General features: G+C 44.9%; 1 protein-coding gene across 1 annotated transcript in view; it reads left to right on the top strand.

Moving 5' to 3' along the window:
• The window catches only part of OSBP (oxysterol binding protein), a 33831-nt gene extending 10795 nt beyond the window's left edge, over positions 1 to 23036 (top strand). Inside the window, exons 4-14 of the mRNA XM_067748903.1 lie at positions 3409 to 3607; positions 3862 to 3964; positions 4289 to 4343; positions 4540 to 4671; positions 9360 to 9605; positions 9887 to 10007; positions 17091 to 17194; positions 18573 to 18668; positions 19415 to 19596; positions 20381 to 20601; positions 20704 to 23036. Of these exons, the coding sequence (XP_067605004.1) occupies positions 3409 to 3607; positions 3862 to 3964; positions 4289 to 4343; positions 4540 to 4671; positions 9360 to 9605; positions 9887 to 10007; positions 17091 to 17194; positions 18573 to 18668; positions 19415 to 19596; positions 20381 to 20601; positions 20704 to 20846 (1602 nt within the window). The 3' untranslated portion in view covers positions 20847 to 23036. The remainder of the gene's footprint in view (positions 1 to 3408; positions 3608 to 3861; positions 3965 to 4288; positions 4344 to 4539; positions 4672 to 9359; positions 9606 to 9886; positions 10008 to 17090; positions 17195 to 18572; positions 18669 to 19414; positions 19597 to 20380; positions 20602 to 20703) is intronic.
• Positions 23037 to 23975: the final 939 nt, after the last annotated feature.

A 23975-nucleotide genomic window follows, 5' to 3' on the forward strand; every position in this document is an offset into this window, starting at 1 on the left:
AGTTGCGTTCACGTGGCTCTTAGAGATCGAAGGTCTTTTCCTATGACCAAGGGAAAATTTGTTTTTTTTGCACTTAAAACCCCTTTGTTTCTTAATAGAAAGTTGTAGTAACTTTTACTTTTGTGTCATTTTCTGAAGCGTTGAACACTCTCTTCAGTGCTCCGACTCCCACGAAGTAGAGGAGAGAAATTATTTTGTCCCCTTAAGGACTGCAGGCAGATCAGTGTCTCCCAGCACCATTCTGCAGACCAGCACTGGCGCTTGTGTTTCTGATGTTGGGTCGTGTGCTCTCTTTCCAAACTCTCGTACTTCTTGGTGCCTGTGTGCCTGTTTTTCTGGTCCTCCTGTGATCAGGGAAACCTCATAAATCATACAGGTCATTTAATCAGTAGTAAATAAATATACTTTTGAAATAGAACAGCTCAGGACACAACCATCTGTTAACCTTTTATCCGTGTCAGGTGAACACCCTCCTCCATGACAATTTTTTTCCTACTCTGATAGGAAAAATTTGCTAAATAAAACACCTCTTGATTTAAAAATGTCTCATAAAACTAGAACTTTATTTTGGACTTTTCTCTTGAAAATATGCTTATCTTCGTTCCTGGTGACAGTTCTTTTTCCCTGAGTTCTAGGTATCCAGAGTTTGTGTCAGTTCTCATTCTGTTCTCTCTGGGTGCACTGTCTCTGCCCCTTTTATAGCCAGTTACTGCAGGAAATGCATTTTTTAGCCCTGTGTTATTTCCTTTATACCTTTTAGGGGATGATGGCAAGGCCTTAAAACTGACATGCTAGCACATCACATCTCTAAACAGGCAGTGTTATAGCAAAGGAAGAATGCACTCATTTCACGCAGTTGCTTGCTTGCTTAGGATATAGCTTTTCTTATTATCAGAGTGAGGCTAAGCAGGGGAGCGCATTTGACACTGTTAGCGTATGCATTTGCTAATGCAGTGAACACCTATTGAGCACCTTCTGTGTTCTAGGCACTGTGCTGGGGATATAAAACTAATGTGGCTGTGGTCCCTGCCCGCAGGGAGATTACCGTCCAGTGAGGGGCCAGAGAAGTGAACAGATCGTTATGGAGTGTGCTGCATGCCAGGAGAGATGTGAGCACAGGCTGCTGTGCTCTAGTACCATGGGATTGTCTAGCTCAGACCAGGAGGATCTGAGAAGGTAGCCCCTCAGATAAATTCTGAAAGACCCGAGAGAGTCTTCTTATGAAAAAAAGGCAACAAAGAGTTTGGGGTCCTGAAGTCCAACTGCCCCAGTTCCCCTCTCTGTGACCTGGGGCACCCTAGTCCCTCGGTGCCCCCAGTTCCTTTTCTGTAAATGGTGATGATCCTAGTAGCTGCTCTCAGGGTGTGGAGAGGCTCTTATTAGATAGTGGATGTCGAGTGTTCAGTAAAGTGCCTGGCATATAATCTTCTCTCGCTAACTTTGAGTTGTGACCCCTGTTCTTCAAAGGAAGTGAGGGAAGAGAGTTGATCCAGGTGAGGTGTGTGTGGATCCCTCCCTCTCTCCCAGAGTCTGGGAACCACTTGCAGTTGACTGTTACCCAAGCAAGGAAGTAGCTAGAGATAAGGCTGAAGAGGAGTTAAGTATGGGGGGTGGGGGGCTGTGTGCAGATCCTACCAATGGGCTTGGTAGTAGTGGATTAGAAGAGGATAAGACCGATTTTGATGCAGGCTTAACTCTTAATAGATAACACCTTATTGAATGATTACTGTGAGCCTGGTCTAAGTGCTTACATGTTAAGCAACAACTTTTGAGATGGCTACTGTTGTCATTCTTTGTTTACAGATGAGGAAGATGAGTAACTTGCTAAAAATTCTGTAGTTAGATAGTAGGATGGAGCTGTGACAATTCCAGAGTATGTCCTCTATACTGCTTCTGAGTGTGGAGGAACAAAAGAAATGTACAGAGTCCAGAAGTATGGAAGAAAAATCAGTAGGATTTGATCATTGGATGTGGGGAGGGAAGAAAACTAAGAATCAAGGATCCCTCTTAGTTTTCTGGCTTGGGCAGGTGGAAGGGCCCTGGAACTGTTCTTGGGATGGAGATGCAGAGTCAGAAAGGGAACATGGTGAGTTCATATGGGACCCACTGATTCTGAGATTACTCTGAGCCATTGAGTAGGCAATTGGATAGTCTGGTCTGCAGCTCCGTGAGCGCAGAGCTGGAATTACTGATTTAGTAGGCATCAGCCCATAGGCAAAGGTTGAAACCATGGGAGTAGACGTTCTATTTACCTATTAGTTTCTCTTTAACAGGGTATAGACTTTTAAGCTTACATTGCTCCCTTCCTTTATTTATTAAGCAAACTGCATCAGGCTCTCGCTATGTACAGAGCAGCTCAGTTAGGAGCTGGAGATAAGTATGTGAATAAGCTGTAAACGGTGTCTTCAGGTGGCTCACAAGTCCATCTGGAGAGAAAGTCACGATCCTGCTGTGGATGGTGTGAAATAGAAATATGTGCAAAGTGCTGTGGAAAGTAGAGGAGAGACGGGGGTTGGGGGGGGTCACAGAAGAGGTAACATTTGCCATAGATCTTAAAGAATGGAGAGGACTTGGCCAAGCAGAGAAAGGGGATAGGAGAGCATTCTAGGCCAAGCAAATAGCACGTGCTCCGATGGGCAGGCCTGAAAGAAATCTGCATGTCTGAGAAAGGGTGAGCAGTTCAGGGTGGCTCCATGGCAGGGTGCAGGGGTGCGTCCAGCTGCCTGGACAGGAGGATACAAGGGCCATTTATGTCCATGACCAGTAGTTAGGATTTGGTCCTAATGTCGATGGGGAGCCAGTGAAGGGACTAATATGGTCAGGTTTGTGTTTTGTCTCTAGATCTCTTCTTCGATTCATCAGGTAGGCTTCTAATTTTTAAGATCAGTTGTTATCTTAGTGACCAAAATAAAAACCAATTAAATTTCCCCATATTTGGTTTAATTCACTGCAGACTCCCTGTTCTCAGTGTCTGAATTCCTCAGTTTTAGGTGACTTGAGTTTAGTTGAGAATGTATTGAAAGCAATACGTGCTTATCCCATGCTTTTCCTCACCTTTTAGTCAATAGGTTTCTTCTTTGGAGCAGTTCACATAGCTGCCCTTTGTGATGTTGCACAAATACTTTGTCTAGGTTTGTTGCTCACTTGGTATTTGTTGTTTGGTCCTCATGACCAGGAAAATATGAAAGAACTATGACAACCACATTCAATATTTTTTTCTGGAGTTGACCTTGATTGTGTCATGGAGCTGGCTGTCCCTGATACCGTGAAATAACAGGGAAGGCCTTTCATTTTAATTTGCTAGTTCAGGTTCCCAGAATAAAGTTACTTACTGGGCTTACAGAGGCCTGAGGGGAATCTCTGACTAGCTGAGTTGAGGTGACCTATATCGACTCTTTCTCCATACAGGCCTGCAGAGATTTCCTTGTGTTAGCCCAGACCCACAGTAAAAAGTGGCAGAAGTCCCTGCAGTACGAAAGGGACCAGCGTATCCGCCTGGAAGAGACCCTGGAGCAGCTGGCAAAGCAGCACAATCACCTGGAGAGAGCCTTCCGAGGAGCCACGGTGCTGCCGGCAAACGCTCCTGGCGGCGCTGCTTCTGGCAAAGGTGAGCTGCTGGCTTGGCTCTTGGACGGCCTGTCTGATCCTAGCCACATGCTTTTCTGCAGCTGATAGAGAGAGCTCCAGATTCTCCAGAATCAGCGACTCATGTGAGATGGAATTCGAGCCCTTTATTCTTCTGACTTCCCCATTGCTTTCTACCATTTGTTACTAGGTTTGTGGTTAATATTTGAAAGCTCCAGCTGTGCCAGGTTTTGATAAATGCAGCCCAAGGAAACAAATGCGGCTTCCTCCTTGCAGGTCAGTGCTGCTCCGGCAAAGGAGACGTGAGTGATGAGGATGACGAGAATGAGTTCTTTGATGCTCCTGAGATCATCACCATGCCTGAAAATTTGGGCCACAAGTAAGTCATTCTTGATTCCCACCCCCCGCAAAATGAGCATATCTGGCCATGGAAAAGTTAGAAATGTTTCAGTGGAAGTGTCATAGTTGTTTACTAAGATATGGACTCTTTTCCTTACGTAAGTGGAAGACTGTCAGCTTTTTTACATGAACAAGTTCTCCAGAGATGTCTATTCATACGTACTGCTTTCTAAGTGTCGTCGTTTGATCACTCATCAATAAATTTGTGCCGTGTCCTTAGCATTCTGCTTTGTAAAGACATGGTGAGGACCAAACTCTAGTTCTGATCTTTATGCTAATTCTCATACGCTTCCCATCTGTGTAGACGTACTGGCAGCAACATCAGTGGAGCCAGCAGTGACATCAGCCTTGATGAACAGGTAACTCCTATTTGGGAATTACCAAGACTGGGGGACTTAGGTGTCATTCCCAAGGATTTGCTTATAAAGTACTAAGAGAAACAGAAAGTACTGGGGGTTTTTTTGTTTTTTTTTTAAGCATGGGGGAAGGGAAGCTTATAAATACTGGGTTTTCTGTTCTTTGTGAGTGACTGAATGGCTTTGTTTTTGCGCTTAGTACAAGCATCAGCTGGAAGAGACCAAGAAGGAAAAGAGAACGAGGATACCATACAAGCCAAACTATAGCCTCAATTTGTGGAGCATCATGAAGAACTGCATCGGAAAAGAACTCTCCAAGATCCCCATGCCGGTGAGGGTCTTGCACAACCAGGCTCTGCCCGGAAGGCCTCTCAGGCCCTGGCCAGAGGAGTGCGGCCGGGACAGCCTCCACCCACTCCTGTGGCAGTTTTCAGGCCCCGGCCAGAGGAGTGCTGCCGGGACAGCCTCCACCCACTCCTGTGGCAGTTTGTGGCACGGTCCTTGTTACCTTACAGTCATAAACGATCCCTTAAAACTAGCTGCTTTAATTTTCGCTAGGGATCTGGTATGTTTCCAGATCACCTAGAGTCAGATGCATTTGTTCAGTAACAGTTATTTATGAGCAAATTCCTATGCCAGATGTGCTGAGGACCTGCAAAGATAAAATTCAGCATCGTTTCTGTTTTCAAGAAGCATGTAGTTCGAGAGACAGACATGAAAACATGTAGAAAACATTCATTTCTATGATGGGAAGTACTGTGCATACAAAGGTTTGGGGAGACCAAAGCAAAACCAATTCATTCCAACCAGGAAGCTGTGGACCATCTCCCTGGTGAAGGAGGTGTTTGGACTGACCTCCCTGCCTCCTGTCATGCCCTCCTCCAATCTGTCCACACTGTTTTCAAAAGGAATCTTTTCAATATTGCAAATGTAGTCATGTCATTCCTTAGCTTAAAGTCCTTTACTAGCTCCTACTGCTTTGAGAGTAGTCCCGGTCCCTTAGTGGGCTTGATACTTCCTCCCTAAGGACAAGGCTCCGCCCATACACGTGCCCAGTGTTCTGGTCTTTGGGAGTTACCTTCAGGGACTCACCGGCATCTTTTTTCTTTTCCCCTCAGGGCATTTGCACACACTGCTCTTTCTGCCCGAACTTTCATCAGCTTCCCACCCACCTATGCCACTTTTCTTTTGTCCTGGCTGATACCCTTTTTTTCAGGATTCGACTGTGGTGTCGTCTCTTTCAGCAGACCTTCACCCGTGCATCTGGTCAGGGTGAGCTGTCTCTTCCCTGTGTTCCAACAAGTGCCACTGTTTATTTCTGGACAGTGGGTTTAACTTGCTGGTTCACTCCCCAAGAGTTTAATGACTGCCTAGCTGCCTGGGGTTGTATCAGTGTATCAGGTATAGGTTCAGTTTAAAGAATCCAAAATATGTTGGTTTAGACCAGGGGGCAGCAAACTGTGGCCCTGGGGCCACATCTGGCTGCCATCTGTACAGCCTACAAGCTAAGCATAGTTTTTATGTTTTTAAATGGTTGAAAAATATCAAAAGGAGGATAATATTTTGTGATGTGAAAATTACATACTATTTACATGTCAGTGTCCGTGAAGTTTATTGGAACACAGTAAATGCTCCTTCATTCACAGATTGCCTGTGGCTGCTTTCATCCTAGAACAGCAGTGCTGAGTAGGTGTGACAGAGGCCGTATGGCCCTTGAAGCCTAAATATTTACTATGTAACCTTTCACAGAAAAAGCTGGCCAACAAATATTAGCTTAACTCATTATCACGTTAAAGTCCAGAAGTAGGTGGTCCAGGGCTGGTACAATACTCCACACTGTCGTGACCAGGCTCCTTTCTGTCCCGTTGTTCAGCTGCCTGTGGCCTCAATTCCCAGGTGTTAAGTGGCTGCTCCAACTCGGGCCGTCAGGATCGCATTCCAGTCAGCGGGAAGAGGGAAAGAGGAGAAGGGCATGTCCTGCCTTTGAAGGGTGCTTCTTGGAAATATCATGAACCATTTTGCCTTCAATCTCTTTGGCCAGAACTTAGTTATATGGCCTCAGCTAGCTGGAGAGGAGACTAGAAATGAAGACTTCTGTTCTTGGTGGCATGACCTAGTTAAAAATTGGGGATTCAACTACTTGCAGAGGAAGGGAAGAAAGGAGAGTGGGGGATGGCTGCAGGCTCTGCCCATAGCCAGTTGCACGGCATACATTCTCCTAGCCTCCTAGCATTCTCCTAGCCTCTTGGGGCTGATGGACCAGTGAGTGGTTTCTTTCTCTCCATAGACTGTTCTTCACGGGCAGAGACTGGTCTTCATATCCTTGATGCTTAGCCAGTGCCTGGCACATATATATCATTCAGCAAATGTTAAAGTAATTAGTTAACTGAGTCTTGGGAAAAAAATAGATTTGTATGTAAGTGCATAGGATTTCTGTTAGAAAAATGTTGACCTCCAGACAGGAAATGGCCATGAGTAAGCACACTGGAGAAGCGTAAAATAAGTGGTTGACTAGGGGCCTGAAAAGAAGCCCCGCTTCTTTGCCTAGTGCCTTGAAGGAAGTGGTGGAGAGGTAGGCTGGAAATTGCAGCCTCAGAAATGCAGTTCCTGCTTAGAGATAGGTTCTGAGTCCAGGTGACCTCTCTGTCCTACTTTACCATTATTTCCTTGTTGACATCGTTACAAGGAATGTGCAGTCCGGTACCTGTTGGCCTGTGGATCTGGTCCTCACCCTTGCCCTGCTCTGTGCTGTGTCACAGGAAAGCTGATCCTTCTGGGCTGTGTTTCTCAGGCTTCCATGCCTGCTGACTCTGGCTGGGCTCCACCAGTGCAAGGTACCAGAAGGAGTTTGGAGCGGGAGGATGGGAGAAGTCCCAGGGCACTCCATGCCCCGGCTACATTCTCTTGGGCAATGCTCTGGCAGCAGCTGTGTGGCTCTAGTTTCCACTGCAGGCCCCCCTGAGGCTTTAGCTTCTGTGCACGCCTCTGGCCTCTGCGCTGCGGTAATAATCACCACTGCTCTTTGTTCCTCCTGCCTGTCAGCAGTTACGGCTTCCTGCCGCTGCTAATCTCCAGGCTGTCATGTTATGCTGCCCAGCTCTCCATCAGCCATATAACTAACGCCCTGCTTCTTTCCACTGTAAATTCTCAGATTTGTTTGTTTCCCTGTTAGCCCTCTGAGGGATAAAATGACCAGTATAAAAAGCTTGGCCCTTTCAGAGAAACTGTAGTTCCTGGAACAGCTGTTGGGGGGCAGGGCTGTGTGTGTGTGATAAGCGGTGATGGGCTAAGTAAGGATATACTGATTCTAGGCCCAGGTGGTTCTCATCTGTCCTGTAGCCACCAGCGTAGCACATCGCCTGTCTCATTTTCCTCGAAATGTATGGAAATGTTACTGCATGTTGCCTGCAGTTCTGCCACGGAGAGATTTTGTTGGCATAGTTAATAAGTACCGTCTTTTAAAAAGACGCTTGAGGATTTGAGTTCTGTCCAGCCGTTTACCCTCGGTGTGCATTTTTCTTATCATAGTGCTTTTCTCTGTGCGGACAGCATGGCTTTGGAGTGTGGTACAGTGTTTTTAGCTGAGGGTAGATCCTACTTCCCTCTTGGGAAATTTTCACAGAGAAATGCTTAGAATATTTCTCAGAAAAAGCAGGCTCTAGTATTTTTTTATGTATAAATGCATAGAAACAAATATGAAACTATTAATAGTGGTTATCTTTGGGTGATGGTATTTCAAGTAGATGTTTTCCTTTATACTTTGTTTCCAAAGTTTGTTGTAGTGGAAATTACAAGATGTTTCATAATTGGGAGGGCAGTAAGCATTAAGGTAGTATGTGACTCCGAGATTGGGGGGTAGAAGGTTGGATTAAAATGCAGAAAAATAAAAAGAGGTAGGACTGTAGGAAAGAAAAGTGTTGTTTTTGTTTGTTTTATTAACTGAAATTTTGCTTTAGGTCAGCTCCATTCAATACAAAGGACATTTTTTTCTTCCTTCCTCTCTTCTTTGGACTCAACTCAGGCTAGTGATATTCAGGCTTATTTAGCTGTATTGCTGGTTAAATAAGCTTTATGGACTGGCCTGGGAACCTAACCTCTTTTTAGAGTAAGTTTTTAAAGTAATAAAGTCATCATAAATTCCAGACAGTCAACTTAGAAGCTCATTCTTTGGGGGATGAGGGGACAATGTCTCTTTTGTTCACTTCTCTATACGCTGAGTTGTATAGGGTCTGGCACACGTGAGGGCTCAATAAATATCTGTGGCACGAATGGACATCTTCTGCCCGACAGAGGTGCGCAGACACACACTTGCTTCATCCTGTGGCTGAGTGCCCTAAGTTGGCTCTAAAACTTGGAAGGTAGAAGCACTCAGAGCCCTCTCTTCGCCCCCATCATGAATACTCCAGCTGCAGAAACACAACTGTCCAGCCTCAGAGAAGAAAGCAGAATCCTTGCCTGATGTAGAACTGAACTGAGACTCAGCAATGGTCTAGTCTGGGAGTGGAAGCTAACTACTGTAATGTTTTTTCCACTAGTCAGGACACGACTGCACTTAGAATTTACTACCCTTTCTTTCCTCCCTCAAAAATGTTAAATACCTAACTTCTTCTCTGCGTGTACTTGTGCTGAAGTCCATTTCTCCTTTTATTCATTCATTCAGTACCTATTTGATGACAGTTTCTCATGGGCCAGGCATCAGTGGCTCTTGGATATGCAGTGGTAAGCAGAAGAGGCATGGTTCCCATCTCAGAGTGCTTCCAGTTAGTGAAATAAATGAAAATGGAATTTCCACCACTCATTGACATGAACAGTTGGCCGAGGAGAATGGGCTGCTTTCAGGCTAGATCTTGGAGTTGCTCTACTGAGCAAAGGCCTCTTCTTTTCCCAGTGATTTGTTTTATCATCTTGACATCTTGATATGTGTCTCCCTCCGACTGCAAAAAGGAAAAAAAAGAAAGGAAGAAATTGTCTCATTTGGATGTGCGGACAGAGTTTTTATATCTGCTCTTTTCCTGACAGGTAAACTTTAATGAGCCCTTATCCATGCTTCAACGCCTTACTGAAGATCTGGAATACCACGAGCTGTTAGACCGAGCTGCAAAGTGTGAGAACTCTCTAGAACAGCTCTGTTATGTTGCAGCTTTCACCGTGTCCTCCTACTCCACTACTGTCTTCCGTACCAGCAAGCCGTTCAACCCACTCCTTGGGGAGACCTTTGAGCTAGACCGATTAGAGGAGAATGGGTACCGATCCCTCTGTGAGCAGGTAAAGGAGCCTCAGGACTGTGACACGTCTCCTTTTTGAAGAAAGGGATGATTTCCTTGGTTGATACCCCTGGGTGTTAACGTTTGCAGAAATTCCAGACCCCGTCATCCCAAACTGCCTTCTTTTCCTTCAGGACTTCAACACTGGAGGCCCTGGTATTCATCTACTGCTATGGGTGTAAAAATGTCAAGTGTGAATTTGGGGTGTTTATCGCCAGTTAATAGGCAGTATCTTTTTCTTCTCCTTTCTTCCTTTTAATTTGAACCACTGATTTCTTCAAGGTGAGTCATCATCCCCCTGCGGCTGCACACCACGCTGAGTCCAAAAATGGCTGGACGTTGCGTCAGGAAATCAAAATCACCAGCAAGTTCCGAGGCAAATACCTCTCCATTATGCCGCTTGGTAAGGCCACCATCTTTGTAAGCATTTGTGCTCCAGGAAGGAAAGCTTTTCTGGCAGGATGGAGGCGGTTACTGGTTCAGTAGTCAGGAACCTGGAGGTCTGATTCAGGCACTGAACCTTACGAGCTAGCTTTGTGCAGGTCATTTAACTTCTCAGCTCTGGGTGGGCGGGGGTGTGTGTGAGACTCTTTAAGGACCCATCCGGTCATAAGTTCTTTGTCTTCTTAGCTATATTTAACGCATCTTTAAGTACACATTTTAGAATACACATTTTAGCATGCATTTAAAAAATTCTTTTAGTTGGTGTTGTTTACCCCATTACCCTAGCAATCAGCTTCTCTCTATAGATCAGAACTCCTGTGACTGCAAAAGGTTAGGGTTCCTGGGTAGCCCGTCCTCCTCCTCTCCTTTCTCCCCTCACTCTTCCTCCACTGGAGGGGTTAGGTGTCATTTATGTGACAGCTGAACTCCAGGTAAAATGAAACTTTATTTTAAAAGATCTTATTGGATTACAAGTTAATTTTGCACCAAGATCAGAAGGGTCAGGCCTGGGAATAGGAATCCTAGTATGCAGTGTTTGTGTGTCTGTACTTTAGGGGAAATGAGATTATTCAGAAAGGGTAGTAGATTCTTGATGCTCTTTTGAACTAGAGCCAGCCACATTTGGCCACGTGTGTACTGAAGAGTGAACGTTGGTCTGCAGAAAAAGAAACACAAAGCAGGTAGAGAGAAAGCAAGTGGATCCCTAGAGACAGCGCTGGTAGCAACTGCCTGAGCTCTCGATGGCTTTCCATTTCCTGGTTCTAGTCTTTCATGTGGCAGAGCTGCAGTGCTGGGTTATTGCAGTACAGTCTTCTGCTTTAATAAATCCCCCTTTCTCTCAGAAACAATGTAGCAGGTACAGTGCAAACTAGAAATTAGCCAGAAAAAAATCCAGGGATGTTCGTAACATATTAAAAGACAAGAAACTGAAATGTTAACTCTGTTGCCTCATGGTTAATATGCAAGAGGCCCTTAGATGAAAAGGAGACTAAGTGATTTTGGTCTTGATCTTTACTGAGAACCTTTGAAAAGGTTCTAATTGCTTAACTGTCTTTGAAGCTGATAGCTTCCGAAGTGTGTTAGGTTAAGAGTAGTAAACACCTGAGATGTTCACACCTAATCTGCAGAAGCAGGGTGTCAGTGGTCATATTGCAGTATAACTTTCATCCATGCAGAAGGGTTTCAGAGGCCCCCTGAGGATTGCTAAAGGGATGGGTTATATGTATTTAATTCTAAGGAAGTTTATATACATTTTAAAAACGGCAGTAAACCTAAATTACCAGCCATGTGCTGTGCATTTTCTCTGTAATTTGACTAATCTAGAATTCTTTGAGGGGTAAATAACTATAGGAACATGATATAAGTGGTAGATCTAATTTTTTAGAGTTAAAAAAACCTTTGATAGGATTTCATTCTTTGGTTGTTTAAGGATTCATCAGGATATATTATCTTAAGTCACCCCATCTATTAGATACTGAGTATACCTACCATGTACTAGGTATGGTTCTAAGGTGCTCGGGAAATGCAAGTGAACAAAACAAAGATCCCAGCCTTTGTAGGGAGATTGAACAAGAATTGACATCGTGGGACTTCCCAGGTGGTGCAGTGGTTAAGAAATCCACCTGCGAATGCAGGGGACATGGGTTCGATCCATTTTCAGTGGTGTTCAGCTCTCAGAGGGTAAATTATTAAGCCAAGAGATGCCATTGAAGAAAGACAGGTGGACGGGGTGTGAGTGAGTAGGCAGGTGGATGGGTTTTTGAGGTGGTGGAAGGTAGTCTGAGTCTTCCAGTAAAATTGACTGAAAAGGTTAGAATTCTTGCAGTCTGGAAAAAAGAATGCTTCTAGGAAATATGATTGAAGTTTGCAAAATTATGAAGACTGCGGTAGAGGGTAAATATGAGTTTGCTCATCCACTCATTTTGGAATTGGGTGGTAGCTTCAAGTTTAAAGAGATACATTTACATAGAGGATTATTTTATAGTTTGGAGTTCTCTAACCCAAGAAGAATCACAATTTGACATTATGAATGAAACAACCACTCAGCCTGTTGATCTCTGTGTCAGTGACACTGCTGGGCTCCATGCACCTTGAATCTGCCCCAGCAGCACTTTAGTCAGAAAGTCCTCCTTATATATTTTATCCATTTTTCCAATTTCTACTTTTTGATTAGAGTGATTAATCCATTTATATTTATTATAATTACTGATTAGTTAGGATTTACATCTGCCATTTTGGTATTTTGTTTCTGTACATCTTATGTCCTTTTTGTTCCTCCTCTACTCTGCCGTTCGTTCCTTCTTTTGTGTTAAATAGATATTTTTCTAGTTTACCATTTTAATTCCCTTGTTATTTCTTTTACTATATTTTTTAAAGGTATTTTTATGGTTATCCTGGGTATTAAAATTAACACCTTCTAATAATCTAGTTCAGATTAATACCAGCTGAATTTCAACAGGATATAAAGACTTTGCACTTACATGGATCTATTACCTTTTCCCTCCTTTGTGCTTTTATTTTCATGCAAACTATTTTTCTACATTATAATTCCATCAACATTGTTTTATAACTGTTGCTTTATGTAGTTGTCTTTTACATCATATAGGAGAAAAAAGTTATATGCAAAAAAAACAGATGTATGCTGGTGTCTTTTATGTAGTTTAATTGCTGTTACCTTTACTGGTCTCTTAATTTCTTAAGGTAGATTTAAGTTACTGCCTAGTATCCTTTCATTTCAGCCTGAAGGACTTCCTTTAGCATTTCTTGAAGAGCAGATCTGCTAGCCAGGAATTCTTTCAGTTTTTGTTTTTCTGGGAATGTCTTAGTTCTCCTTGTTTATGAAGGATAATTTTGCTGGACATAGAACTCTGGGTTTGATGGTCTTTTTCTTTCGGCATTTTGAACGCGTCATCCGACTGCCTTCTGGCCTTCGTGGTTTCTGAGGATCACTTGTGTGTGACGCATCACTTCTCTCTTCCTGCTTTCTGGATCCTCTGTTTGTCTGTGTCTTTCTAGTCTGATTACGGTCGGTTTCAGTGTGGTGCTCTTTGAGTTGATCCACTTGGCATTCACTGGACTTCTCGGAAGTGGAGATTAGTGCTTTTCGTCAAATCTGGGGAATTTGGGGCCATTATTTCTTCAAGTGCTCCAACTGTTATCACCACCTGTGGCAGCTGTTGTGTTAAATAATTGCCACTGATTGTTTTGATAATTGCCCCAGGAAGAAGGCTGAGGTGAGCAGCGCGGAATCAGATCAAATAAAGATAAGCCCAGTGAGTGGGAGTTTACTGGGAGCCACCAGATAGGTCAGAGAATGACAGTGCTTTGGAGCTGGGCTTTGGGAGCTTCATGTTCTGCTCCCTCCAGTGTTTGCTAGACTGCTTGCTGGTTTTCACAGCTACCATGACTGTGAGGCTACCAGTTTTCAAGGCTACTGCTGAGCTAGGGAGAGAAGGATAGGAATGGGGCAAGTTAGAATGCCACAAAGCTCATTTTGCTTACTGAGAACCAGCCATTTTTCTTGAGTAAATGTTTCTTGGAGTATTGTAAGCCTTTGGTTAATTTCCAGAGTTATGGAAAAGTTGATTCTGATCACTTTTGTTAGTGTGTTCTTGTTGATTTTACTGGGGAGCTGATACATGGAAGTTCTTACTCTACCATTCTGCAAGTGGCTGTCTTCCCCTTTATACATTTTAAATGGCTCAGTTTTGGGATTTTTAACTTATTGTCAAGTTTTCAACACACAAATAATATATGAACGAAGGTAGTCACAGGGTGTTCTTTATTTTTCCACCATCCCAGTGAACTGGAAGGGACACTGCAGAACAACAGGTACATCATCAGGGTGGGATATAGGGTTATGGTATTGGACTGTACACATGTTCTGTTCTTATTTTGAACTTCAGCTCTAGCTGTCTCTAGCTCTGTGACCTTGGGAAAATTATTTGACCTCTCTAAGCTCAGAGTCTTCATTTGGTAAAATGAGGATGTTGTAGGTTGAATAATGCCCCCCTGCCCCCAAATATATCCACATCCTAAGCTCTGGAACCTATGAATTTATCACTTTACACAGTGAAAGGAACTTTGGACATGTGGTTAAGGATCTGGAGATGGGGAGATAATCCTGGATTATTCTGTGGGCCTAATGTAATCAACAAGGGTATTTATAAGAGGGAGACCGGAGGTTCAGAGTCAGTGACAACAGAAGCAAGAGGTTTGAGTGATGCTAGGAAGGGTCCACAAACCAAAGAATGCAGGTGGCTTGTAGTAACTGGAAAAAGCAAGAAAATGGATTTTCCCCTTGAGCCTTCAGAAGGAACACACACCTGCTGACACCTTGATTTTAGACTTCTGACTTCTAGAACTGTAAGAGAATAAGTTGTGTTATTTTTAAAAATTTATTTATTATTTGTTTGTTTTGGGCTGCATTGGGACCACATTGCTGCGTGCAGGCTTTCTGTAGTTGCGGCGAGCGGGGGCTACTCGTCATTGCAGTGCGAGGGCTTCTCATTGCGGTGGCTTCTCTTGCTGGGGAGCACGGGCTCTAGGCACACAGGGTTCAGTACTTGTGGCATGCGGGCTCAGTAGTTGTGGCTCGCGGGCTCTAGAGCGCAGGCTCAGTAGTTGTGGCGCACGGCCTTAGTTGCGCCACGGCGTGTGGGATCTTCCCGGACCAGGGCTCGAACCTGTGTCCCCTGCATTGGCAGGCGGACTCTTAACCACTGCGCCACCAGGGAAGCCCCAAGTTGTGTTATTTTAAGCCACAAAGTTTGTCATAGCTGGTTTCAGCAGCAGTAGGATACAAATGTGGCCTGCAGCTAAGGTACCAACAAATATTTGAGTGCCCACTGTATGCCGGTAACTATTTCTAGTTGGGCACATAATGGTGAGCAAAAGCTCCTTTGCCCTCATTTAGCTTGCATTCTTAAGTAGGCACAAAAGTAAATAAAACAAGTGCTTTGATTTTATATAGTGGTGGTTCAGTGAAGAAAATAGAGTAAGCAGAGATGGGGTGAATGATGGAGGAAGGAGAGCGTTGTGTGTTCCCTTGTAGCAGAGTCAGGAACTTCTCTGAAAAGGTTACATTTGAGCAGAGACCTGAGAACAAAAAGAAACAAAACCAAAAGATGACTGGCAGAGAGAACCCCAAAGATAAGGGCCCTGGGGATGGAGCAAGCATAGCACGCATGAGAAACAGCAAGGCCACAGCAGCTGGTTCAGAGTGAGGAGGGGGACGCGGTGGATGAGACCAGAGGGTAGGCGGGAGCCTGCTCTTGTAGTGTCTTGTACACCGTGAAAGGAGTTGAGTTTTATTCTAACTACGGTGGGGAGTAATGGGGAGATTTTATGGTGTGGAAAGTTGATATGACATGTTTTAAACAGATCATTTTGACTAGAGACTTGAAGGGGGGCCAGAGTGGAAGCCGGGAGGCCAAAAAGAGGTTCGGGCAAGAGCTGCTGGTGGCTTAGACCGTAGTGGTGAAGAACAAGCGATTTAGGCCATAGTTAGGCAGAGCAAATGTTTTTGAAGATGGCTGTGAAGAGTAAATGAGTGAGGAGAGCCTAGCACAGTGTCTGGTACACAGCAGGTGTTCTCAGCAGAGTTGCCATTGCTACTGTCAGTGTCGTTGTCACCAGTGTTATCCGCATCAGCATGACTGCTGCTGCAGCCACCAGGGCTACTTTAACCTTTTTGTACAAGAAGGACACGCCTCAGCCACGTTTAGTGTTCGTTTCATTAGTGGTTACAGAGGGAGCTTAGAGTTATACCGTTACTGGAATTAACTGTATTATTTAATGTGTATATCTTCTGAAATTTTTGGATTATTTTGAATCTCCACTCACCTCTGTTGAAGCCACTGATTTTGGCTTGGTATTCATTTGAGATTATAGGAACAGGAGAAGACCTTACGTACTGAGTGCTATAAAGGGTACAAATCAGGACCAGCCCCATGGAGAGACACATAGCAGAGGGTGTGGGAGGATCCTGGACATGAGTTTCCATGCCCTCTCCCCATGAAATCAGGGCCCAGCACCTTCCTGGCACATTGATGTGTTTAACATCCTAGAAGCTCCACCAGGCTTCCTTGTCCAGAGATTTTATTGGGGTTTCATCGTGTGGGCACAGTTGATCAAATCCTTGGCCACGTGACTGAACTCAATATCCCGGCCTCCTTCCCTCCCTGGAAGGAAGGAAATATCATTCCCAGGAGGTCAGGAGGCCAGATCTAGCCCGTATCAGGTGACCCTCAGCCGCTGCTCTCTAATGACATGGTTGGTCTTTCTGGCCCACCCTCGTCCTAAGTCATCTTGTTGGCATAAGCTATCTAGGGGCCCACCTGAGGCACCTCATTGGTATATATCACCAGGGCCTTCATGAGTAACAAAGACACTACTGTCACTTGGGAAATTGCAAGGGTTTAGAGGTTGGACAAAGACCAGACAAATTCTTTATTATGCAACACGTGCTCACACATCGAATGAGTGTTGGAGCTGGTGCCCCTGCTCTATCCACTACTCCCCTGCTTTTTTTTTTTTTTTTTTTCACTATTAAGGCCCATAGGTAGACAGTGGTTTGCTTAAAGTCACACAGCTAGTTACTCACAACAGGGCTTGTCCCCAGTACTGACCACCAGTGTGTGCTCTTTTCCATATGCTGCTTTATTTTTTCATGTTGGGGCAGATGTGACCTGTTCCTGTAAATTTTGCAGCTAGTATGGCAGGTACAGTTAGTGAAAAGATTGGGGTTTTTGCTTTCATTTTTATTTCTACATTTGCAGAATATTACTTCCCAGCTAAGCTGTATCAGCTGTCAATGTTTGTCCTCATTAGTTACATTTTATTCATAAATTTTAAAATCACGTGAAAAATTCAGTCAGTGCTTCCAACATTTATAAAGGTTATAAGTCCTTTTTGACTTATTGTTTTCTTTTTAAAAGTAAGAAATATTGATAAAATCAAATCAATCCATCATTATTTCTAGCCAGCATGGTGCTGTTTTTCTAATATTTGGCTTAATTTGTGTGCCACTCTCTGCTTCTAGGTAGCATCCACTGTATCTTCCACGCAACTGGGCACCACTACACTTGGAAGAAAGTTACCACGACAGTGCACAACATTATCGTGGGCAAACTGTGGATCGATCAGGTGAGTAAAGGGACTCAGCATGCTTCTGAAGTTCAGAAGAATACGTCCATCTTTGTAGTATTTAGGACGTGTGAACTGGCCCCAGACTGCTGTTACTGGTTTATCAGTTTTGCCTAAGGAATTTCTCTCAGGCAGTAATCCCACCCCCAAACTCCCCGAGTTTCTATACCACAAACTATTACCTATAAATGACCAAGTTACAACATTGATTCAGTGACTACTCTACTAGGGCTGTGTTAGGTACTATGAAGAATACAAGAAAACAATAAACATGGCTCCCATCCTTCATCCTTTCATTATTCATCAAACATTTGTTGCCAAGCTGAGTGCTAGGTCTTGGGAATACAAAGTCATATGAGGCATTGTCCTGCCAAGAGTTACTTTATCATTGGAGATATATGACAGATATGTGTAGGATGAAAAGTATTTGCCAAAATAGACTAGTGTAAGAGCTGTACTAAAATACTATCTAGGGGCTTCCCTGGTGGCACAGTGCTTAAGAATCCACCTGCTGATGCAGGGGACACGGGTTCGAGCCCTGGTCCAGGAAGATCCCACATGCCGTGGATTAGCTAAGCCCGTGCACCATAACTACTGAGCCTAGAGCCCTCGAGCCACAACTACTGAGCCTGTGTGCCACAATTACCGAAGCCCGCGTGCCTAGAGCCCGTGCTCTGCAGCAAGAGATGCCACTGCAATGAGAAGCCCACTCACCACAACGAAGAGTAGCCCCCACTCGCCAGAACTTGAGAAAGCCCGCACTTAGCAATGAAGACCCAACGTAGCCATAAATAAACAAACAAACAAACTGTCAAACTATCTAATTCATTGTCAATTTGCTCTTAAGACAGTGGTTGCAGTAAATTCAGAAAAGAGAGGGAATTCTGTCTGAGCAGTCAGGAAAGGCTTCACGGTAGATGTGGGAATGAAGCTGAGTCTTAAAGAGCTTTTTGGGATTTGCAAGATAGAAAGGAGGAGAAAATGCAATGAATGAAGTGTAGAAAGGCCCACCATATGTAGGGTTGAAACCGTGAGTAGAATACTTTAAGCACAGAGTTCATGAAGGGTACGAGTGGAGGATTGGTTTGGGAAGGTAAATTAATATGTGAATATCATCAATGTGTGTGCTGAAGTTCGAATTATGCCACTGAACATGTGACACAGTTTTTTAAAAAAAGGTCATTTGGCCTTGATTCCAACCTGGCATACCAAGATTACAGAGGGATTCCACAGCATCTCAAGGTTGGCTGAGACCTGAATCTTAAGTACAGGAAAGCTAGAATGTAAGATTGAAAAGAATTATGATGAATGCGGCTTAGCATATATTCAAGTCATCCATTCTTAAAAAAACCAATCCATGATTCTTTTCTTTTTATAGTCTGGTGAAATTGATATTGTGAATCACAAGACAGGAGACAAGTGCAATCTTAAATTTGTTCCTTATAGCTACTTCTCTCGGGATGTAGCAAGAAAGGTAAGAGAAGTTGAAATTAAAATGTTTTTCACTTAGTGTGTATCCCATAGAAAGTCTGTTCCTTTGGAGCTGGTGTAGGTGGATGGATTGTGTGTGTTCAAAAAAAAGGAGAGATAAAGGAGAAAGTCAGCAAAAGACAACAAGTTAGAGAATAAAAGTCAAGAGCAATGAGGGATTGGCATTTCCTGGCGGTCCAGTGGTTAGGGTGCTTTCACTGCCGTGGGCCCCGGTTTGATCCCTGGTCGGGGAACTAAGATTCCAAGCTGTGCAGGCGTGGCCAGAAAACAAAAGAGCAATGAGATTTGAAAATGGGCAACACCGAGGAAGGACGAAGGAAAGGGTTACCGGAAGAAGGCATGGATACCTTGAAGTCTGAGTGAGAGTTCTGGCACCACCGCAGCGGAATTGTGCCGGGAGTTTTGATGGGAGAGTGAAGAAATCTGTTTGTGGCTCTCTCTGCTTTCTGGAGAGAAGAATGTAACATAATTCTGAGTACAGTCAGATCTTTCTCCTACATATATCATTACAACAAAAATCTGTACAACAAAATGGTAATGAATCCTCCAACTCATGACTCAGTTATTTTAAGCAGCTCAAGAAAACATAACAAAATAATTTGAATGATTCCACGGAGTTTGTCATAACAGGATTTAACCAGTATTTACCCTAGGACTTCGGTGTCCAGAGTAGTCAGGGAAGCTGACACAGCGAATGCCGTACTCCAGAGCCCTGGTCTCCCTCTGTAGGTGACAGGGGAAGTGACAGACCCATCAGGAAAAGTTCACTTTGCCCTTTTGGGGACGTGGGATGAGAAAATGGAGTGTTTCAAAGTACAGCCAGTCATCGGGGAAAACGGGGGTGACGCTCGGCAGCGAGGCCACGAAGCAGAGGAAAGCAGGGTCATGCTGTGGAAGCGGAATCCTTTACCGTGAGTATCAGTGTGGGTCCCGCCCGGGTCCTGCTGTGACCTCAGCCTTGGAGCGGTGTTGCGGCATTTCTGCCTTCCTTCCCACTTAATTCTGTGAGGGACTGAGCGCGGGACATTGGAACCTGGAGATATGACCAGAAGGTGGTCCCCGTGTGGTTGGGTTGTAGCGTGCCTTGTCCCAGGAAAGTTCAAACTACTCAAACCACGTCTGCCAGAAACATTTGGTGTTTCCTAAAGGTCCTTTGGATTGTGATTCCGAAGGATGTTTTTCTATAATTTAGAGTAGAACTATTCAGAAGTGGCTAGAGGAGAAAGATGCCCACCACCTGTGGCCCAAAGGCCTAGCAGCAGTATAAAGGTCCCTGAGATAATGTGCAGGACTTTGGAAAGAAATTAAGGTGGAGGCCATTTGTCTCCTGTCACTATTTAATATGTTCAGTCCTCAGTAATAGCCAAGGTTATCCCAGAAAGAGGTTAAAAAGAAAGCGAAGGAAACAGGAAGAAAGAAGTTTTATTTAGTAGAATGTTTCATCCTTCCTAATTTCACCTGAGCATAGCGCAGGCCCAGAAAACTATCCAGTTGAGTGATCCTGGGGAGGGGATGGGGAATGGTCCAGTCGGGTCTCTTAATTAGGTGAACCTGATGTGGTTGGTCCTGGAGTCTTTCCATCTGTAGCACAGCCAGGGTGATGTAGCCCTTGTAGTGAACTTAGTTGGTGCTCTTTAACTAACAAGGGTCTCAGCTCTGGCATTACCCTTCCTCTTTCTCACCCTTTACTTTTAGGAAGAATGCAGAAAACATGTACTACTTCTCAGAGCTGGCTCTAACGCTCAATGCCTGGGAAGCTGGCACTGCCCCCACAGACAGCCGATTACGGCCCGACCAGAGACTGATGGAGAATGGGCGCTGGGATGAAGCAAATGCAGAGAAGCAGCGCCTGGAGGAAAAACAGAGACTTTCCAGAAAGAAGAGAGAAGCCGAAGCTATGAAAGCCACGGAGGATGGTAGTGGACGCCTTCTACTCTGTTTCCCAGTCCCGACGCGTGGCAAATGCCCATGTGTTTTCGGCTCTGATTCTGTTTTTCTTCACCCTCTTTCCCTTTTAGGCACGCCCTACGATCCCTACAAGGCACTGTGGTTCGAGCGGAAGAAGGACCCTGTTACCAAGGAGTTAACCCATATTTATAGGGGAGGATACTGGGAGTGTAAAGAGAAACAGGACTGGAGCTCGTGCCCGGACATTTTCTGAACCGGCCGTGACAAAAGGAGGAGGATCCAAAGGAGAAGAGGACAGAGGATGCGCGGGAAAGCTGGCAGTTGTGACTCTCTTACGGAGAGCTTTCCTCAAGTTTGTCTGTCTTAACCAATCATTTTTTCCAAATCAATCACCAGAAGCAGACACCGTTGGCGGTGATTGGCTGGTTGCCTTAGCTGATTGAAACTGAAGTCGACATTCTGGATACTGTATGTGTGAGGGAGGCGTCCTGGCGGAGTGTTAGTGTCATCCCGCTTCTGCAGAGTCACGTGCTCTTGACCCTTTCCTCTCCCTCTGCCCCGGTTTGAGATGCTGTCCCTCACCCTCCCCTTACAGAGCCTGCCCAGCCAGGACCTGCGGAAGAGGATGACGCGGGGGGCGTCCGGTGCAGTTCAGAGCGAGAGCTGATTTTAGAGGTTCCCTTTAAAAAGAAACACCACGTAAGACTTTCCAACAGAGGCATCGTGAATGCTCGTGGTGGAGCTTGGGCGTGACATTATGAAGTATTCACAGATGGGGTCAATTGAATGGGGTGTCGGTGCGGAGAAAACCGTGGCACTGGAACACTTGCGAGAGGGACTGTTCTGCAAGGCCGGGACGTTCAGAGTTAAATTCTTGGAAGTTTCGATCTTCACTCGCGTAAAACACCCTGCTGCTGTTCTCCATCTTCTTTGACAGCACCCGGGGCCACCTGGGTGGTCGGTAGGAGGCTTGCGTTATCCTCACAAAGGGGTTTTACGGACTTGCTCAGGCGGAGAACTTCTGAGAACACGAGGCAGGATGGAAGAACACTGCTGGCCACTCTTGCTTTCCCCGCTCCTCCTCTCCCCCATCCTTCATTGCCTTTCCTCTCTTCTCCCTCCGCGCAGTACTGCTTCGGGTTTGTGCCCTGTGGAGCAAAGCGTTACCTGTCCCATTCTGATATACTTCAGAATCTGAGAGAAGGAGTTTATCTGGAATAAGTTTTCACCATCTCTCAAGCCCCATGGACTGGAGCCACCTCTGGAATAATGCGTTAAGTATCTGTATAGTATATATATGTAGAGAAAAATCTAATTCTTTTTTGGTTTGATTTTCCTTCTTCCCATTAAGAATCTTGATTTTTGATATCACTTGTCTCCCTGGGACTCTCTCTTGGACACACTGATGTGGATTGGAGCCCCCTCTGCTTTCCCTCTTTCAGGGGCAGACGGATTCCAAACCTGATCAGGATCCCGCCCAGCGGTTCCTGAGCAGGGACCTTGTCCATGGTTTGTATCATGAGGTGCCCACTGCTGTCTAAACTCTGCTCTTCTAATTACCTGACTCTTGAAAATGAAATCCTAACCTCTTTCCTACCTTTTTTCCTTCTCTTAATAGGAAGAGTATGGGTAGAAAGTCAGGAGGGTAATTTCCGGTTTGAGCCTGCCTCTGTCAGATCTCAGCACACAGAGCTGATCCCCAAAAGAGCCTTCTTCCTAGGAATCGGGGCACCGTCGCGTGGGGTGGGGAAGAGAACTGCTCCTGCTGGGCCCTGGTTTCTTTCATTTTTTTGTTCCGTATTTGTTTAAGTTGTCTTGTTCAGAAATCTGACCCCGCCGTGCCACCCGCCCCTGGCTGAGGATCACAAATGAGGTGCCTTCCGTGTACGCTTCTCCTTAGTGCTTTTCGTTTCTGTTCCTTAACTGCCGAGCCTCAGCCAGCGTGGGTCCTGGGGGGAGAATCATTCCAGAGGAAGCCGTCCCAGCAGGGAAATTGGATCTGTACTGGGTAAATAGCATCTTACTCCTTCCCCGCCATCCCTTCCTTCCTAGCTGTGATGAACTTGAGACAGGGACACCTCCTGGGGAAGTTCCTCCTGCGAACTCAGCTCGATCCCAGCATAAGCAAGGGATTATTCCAGGGCTGCTGCTTTCAAGGAGGCCCATAAAAGCGTTGATGTAACTGGGGTGGGGGGCGGAGCTATAGACAGCGGGAACTCCCCAAACAGACGGCACTTCCCTGCTCTCTCTCCCGCTCCCCGTTGTCTGCACTACGTTTCCAGCCTGATCCCCAGTGAGGTTCCTGCTAATTAAGAGGCTTCGAGTCCTTCAGGTGAAATAAAGTCACATGAAAACAAAACAAAACTATATATATTTTCGGTTTTTTTGCCTTATTGTTTTTTTTCCAAGAAAACTACTAAATTAAATAATTTTTAAAAAGTCATATTGTTTGTCTGATTCACTTCTACTTAAGGAGGAGGCAGTGGGAAGAGGTGGAGAAGTGGCCCCTGGGTGATTTGTTCTTGGCAGTCTGGGAACTTGATCTTCATGGGAGATGGAAAGAAAAACTGGGCGCGGATTTCCAGATGCTTCGACTATTCAACAACATTCCAGAGGTCCTAATGACCACATGAGTAGTTTTAAGAGCCCCCGATGCTTTAGTGCCATGTCACTGTCAGGGTCCCACCTTGCCATAGGGGAATGGTTTCTAGTGTTTTTGATACTGGGCCTGTTTCGCCTCAAAAAATAAAAGTTCTTGAATTTCATCTCTCTTGCCCATTTAGATTTTCAGGATCTTAGTTAGCTGTTCCGTGTAAGAATTCAAATTCTGTATTTTGAAACATAAGCAATTGAGTATTGATTTGAAGACCTTGGAGAGAAGTAAAGGACAGTTTTTCTCTGCACAGTTTAGGGAGGGGAGAAGGTGGCCAAAGTGATCGAAGGGGCGTGGAGAGGCCTCCGATGAGGGTGAGCGCCAATTCCTGCCCGGAGGGGGGGCCCCGCACATCACTGAGCATCTGCTTCTGCGTCCAGAGTGCTGAGACTGGAGCTCTCAGCATTGCCAGGCTTCCGCTTAAACAATTTCAAGAAGTATATTTTACAATTGTCACGTTGAATATGAGGAAAGGCGCTCAGAAAACAAACTAAATAAATTTCCTCAAGGTCACATAGCTGATTGGTTAGTCACAGTACTGGAATTCAGAGCTGGGTTGGTTTAACCCCAGAGTTTGTGACCTTTACAAACTTGTGCTCTGTGAGAAACTGGGTTGGAAGGCGGCTGGTCGTTAAGTCATTTCCTCCTGGATTATACATCGTGCAGAAATGCGTTTCTCTGTTTCCAGAAGCTTCTTAATGTCGATAATATTATTTTGGGAGTCCCACG

Source organism: Pseudorca crassidens, chromosome 9 (genome assembly GCF_039906515.1).
Source record: "Pseudorca crassidens isolate mPseCra1 chromosome 9, mPseCra1.hap1, whole genome shotgun sequence".
Classification (NCBI taxonomy): Eukaryota; Metazoa; Chordata; class Mammalia; order Artiodactyla; family Delphinidae; genus Pseudorca; species Pseudorca crassidens.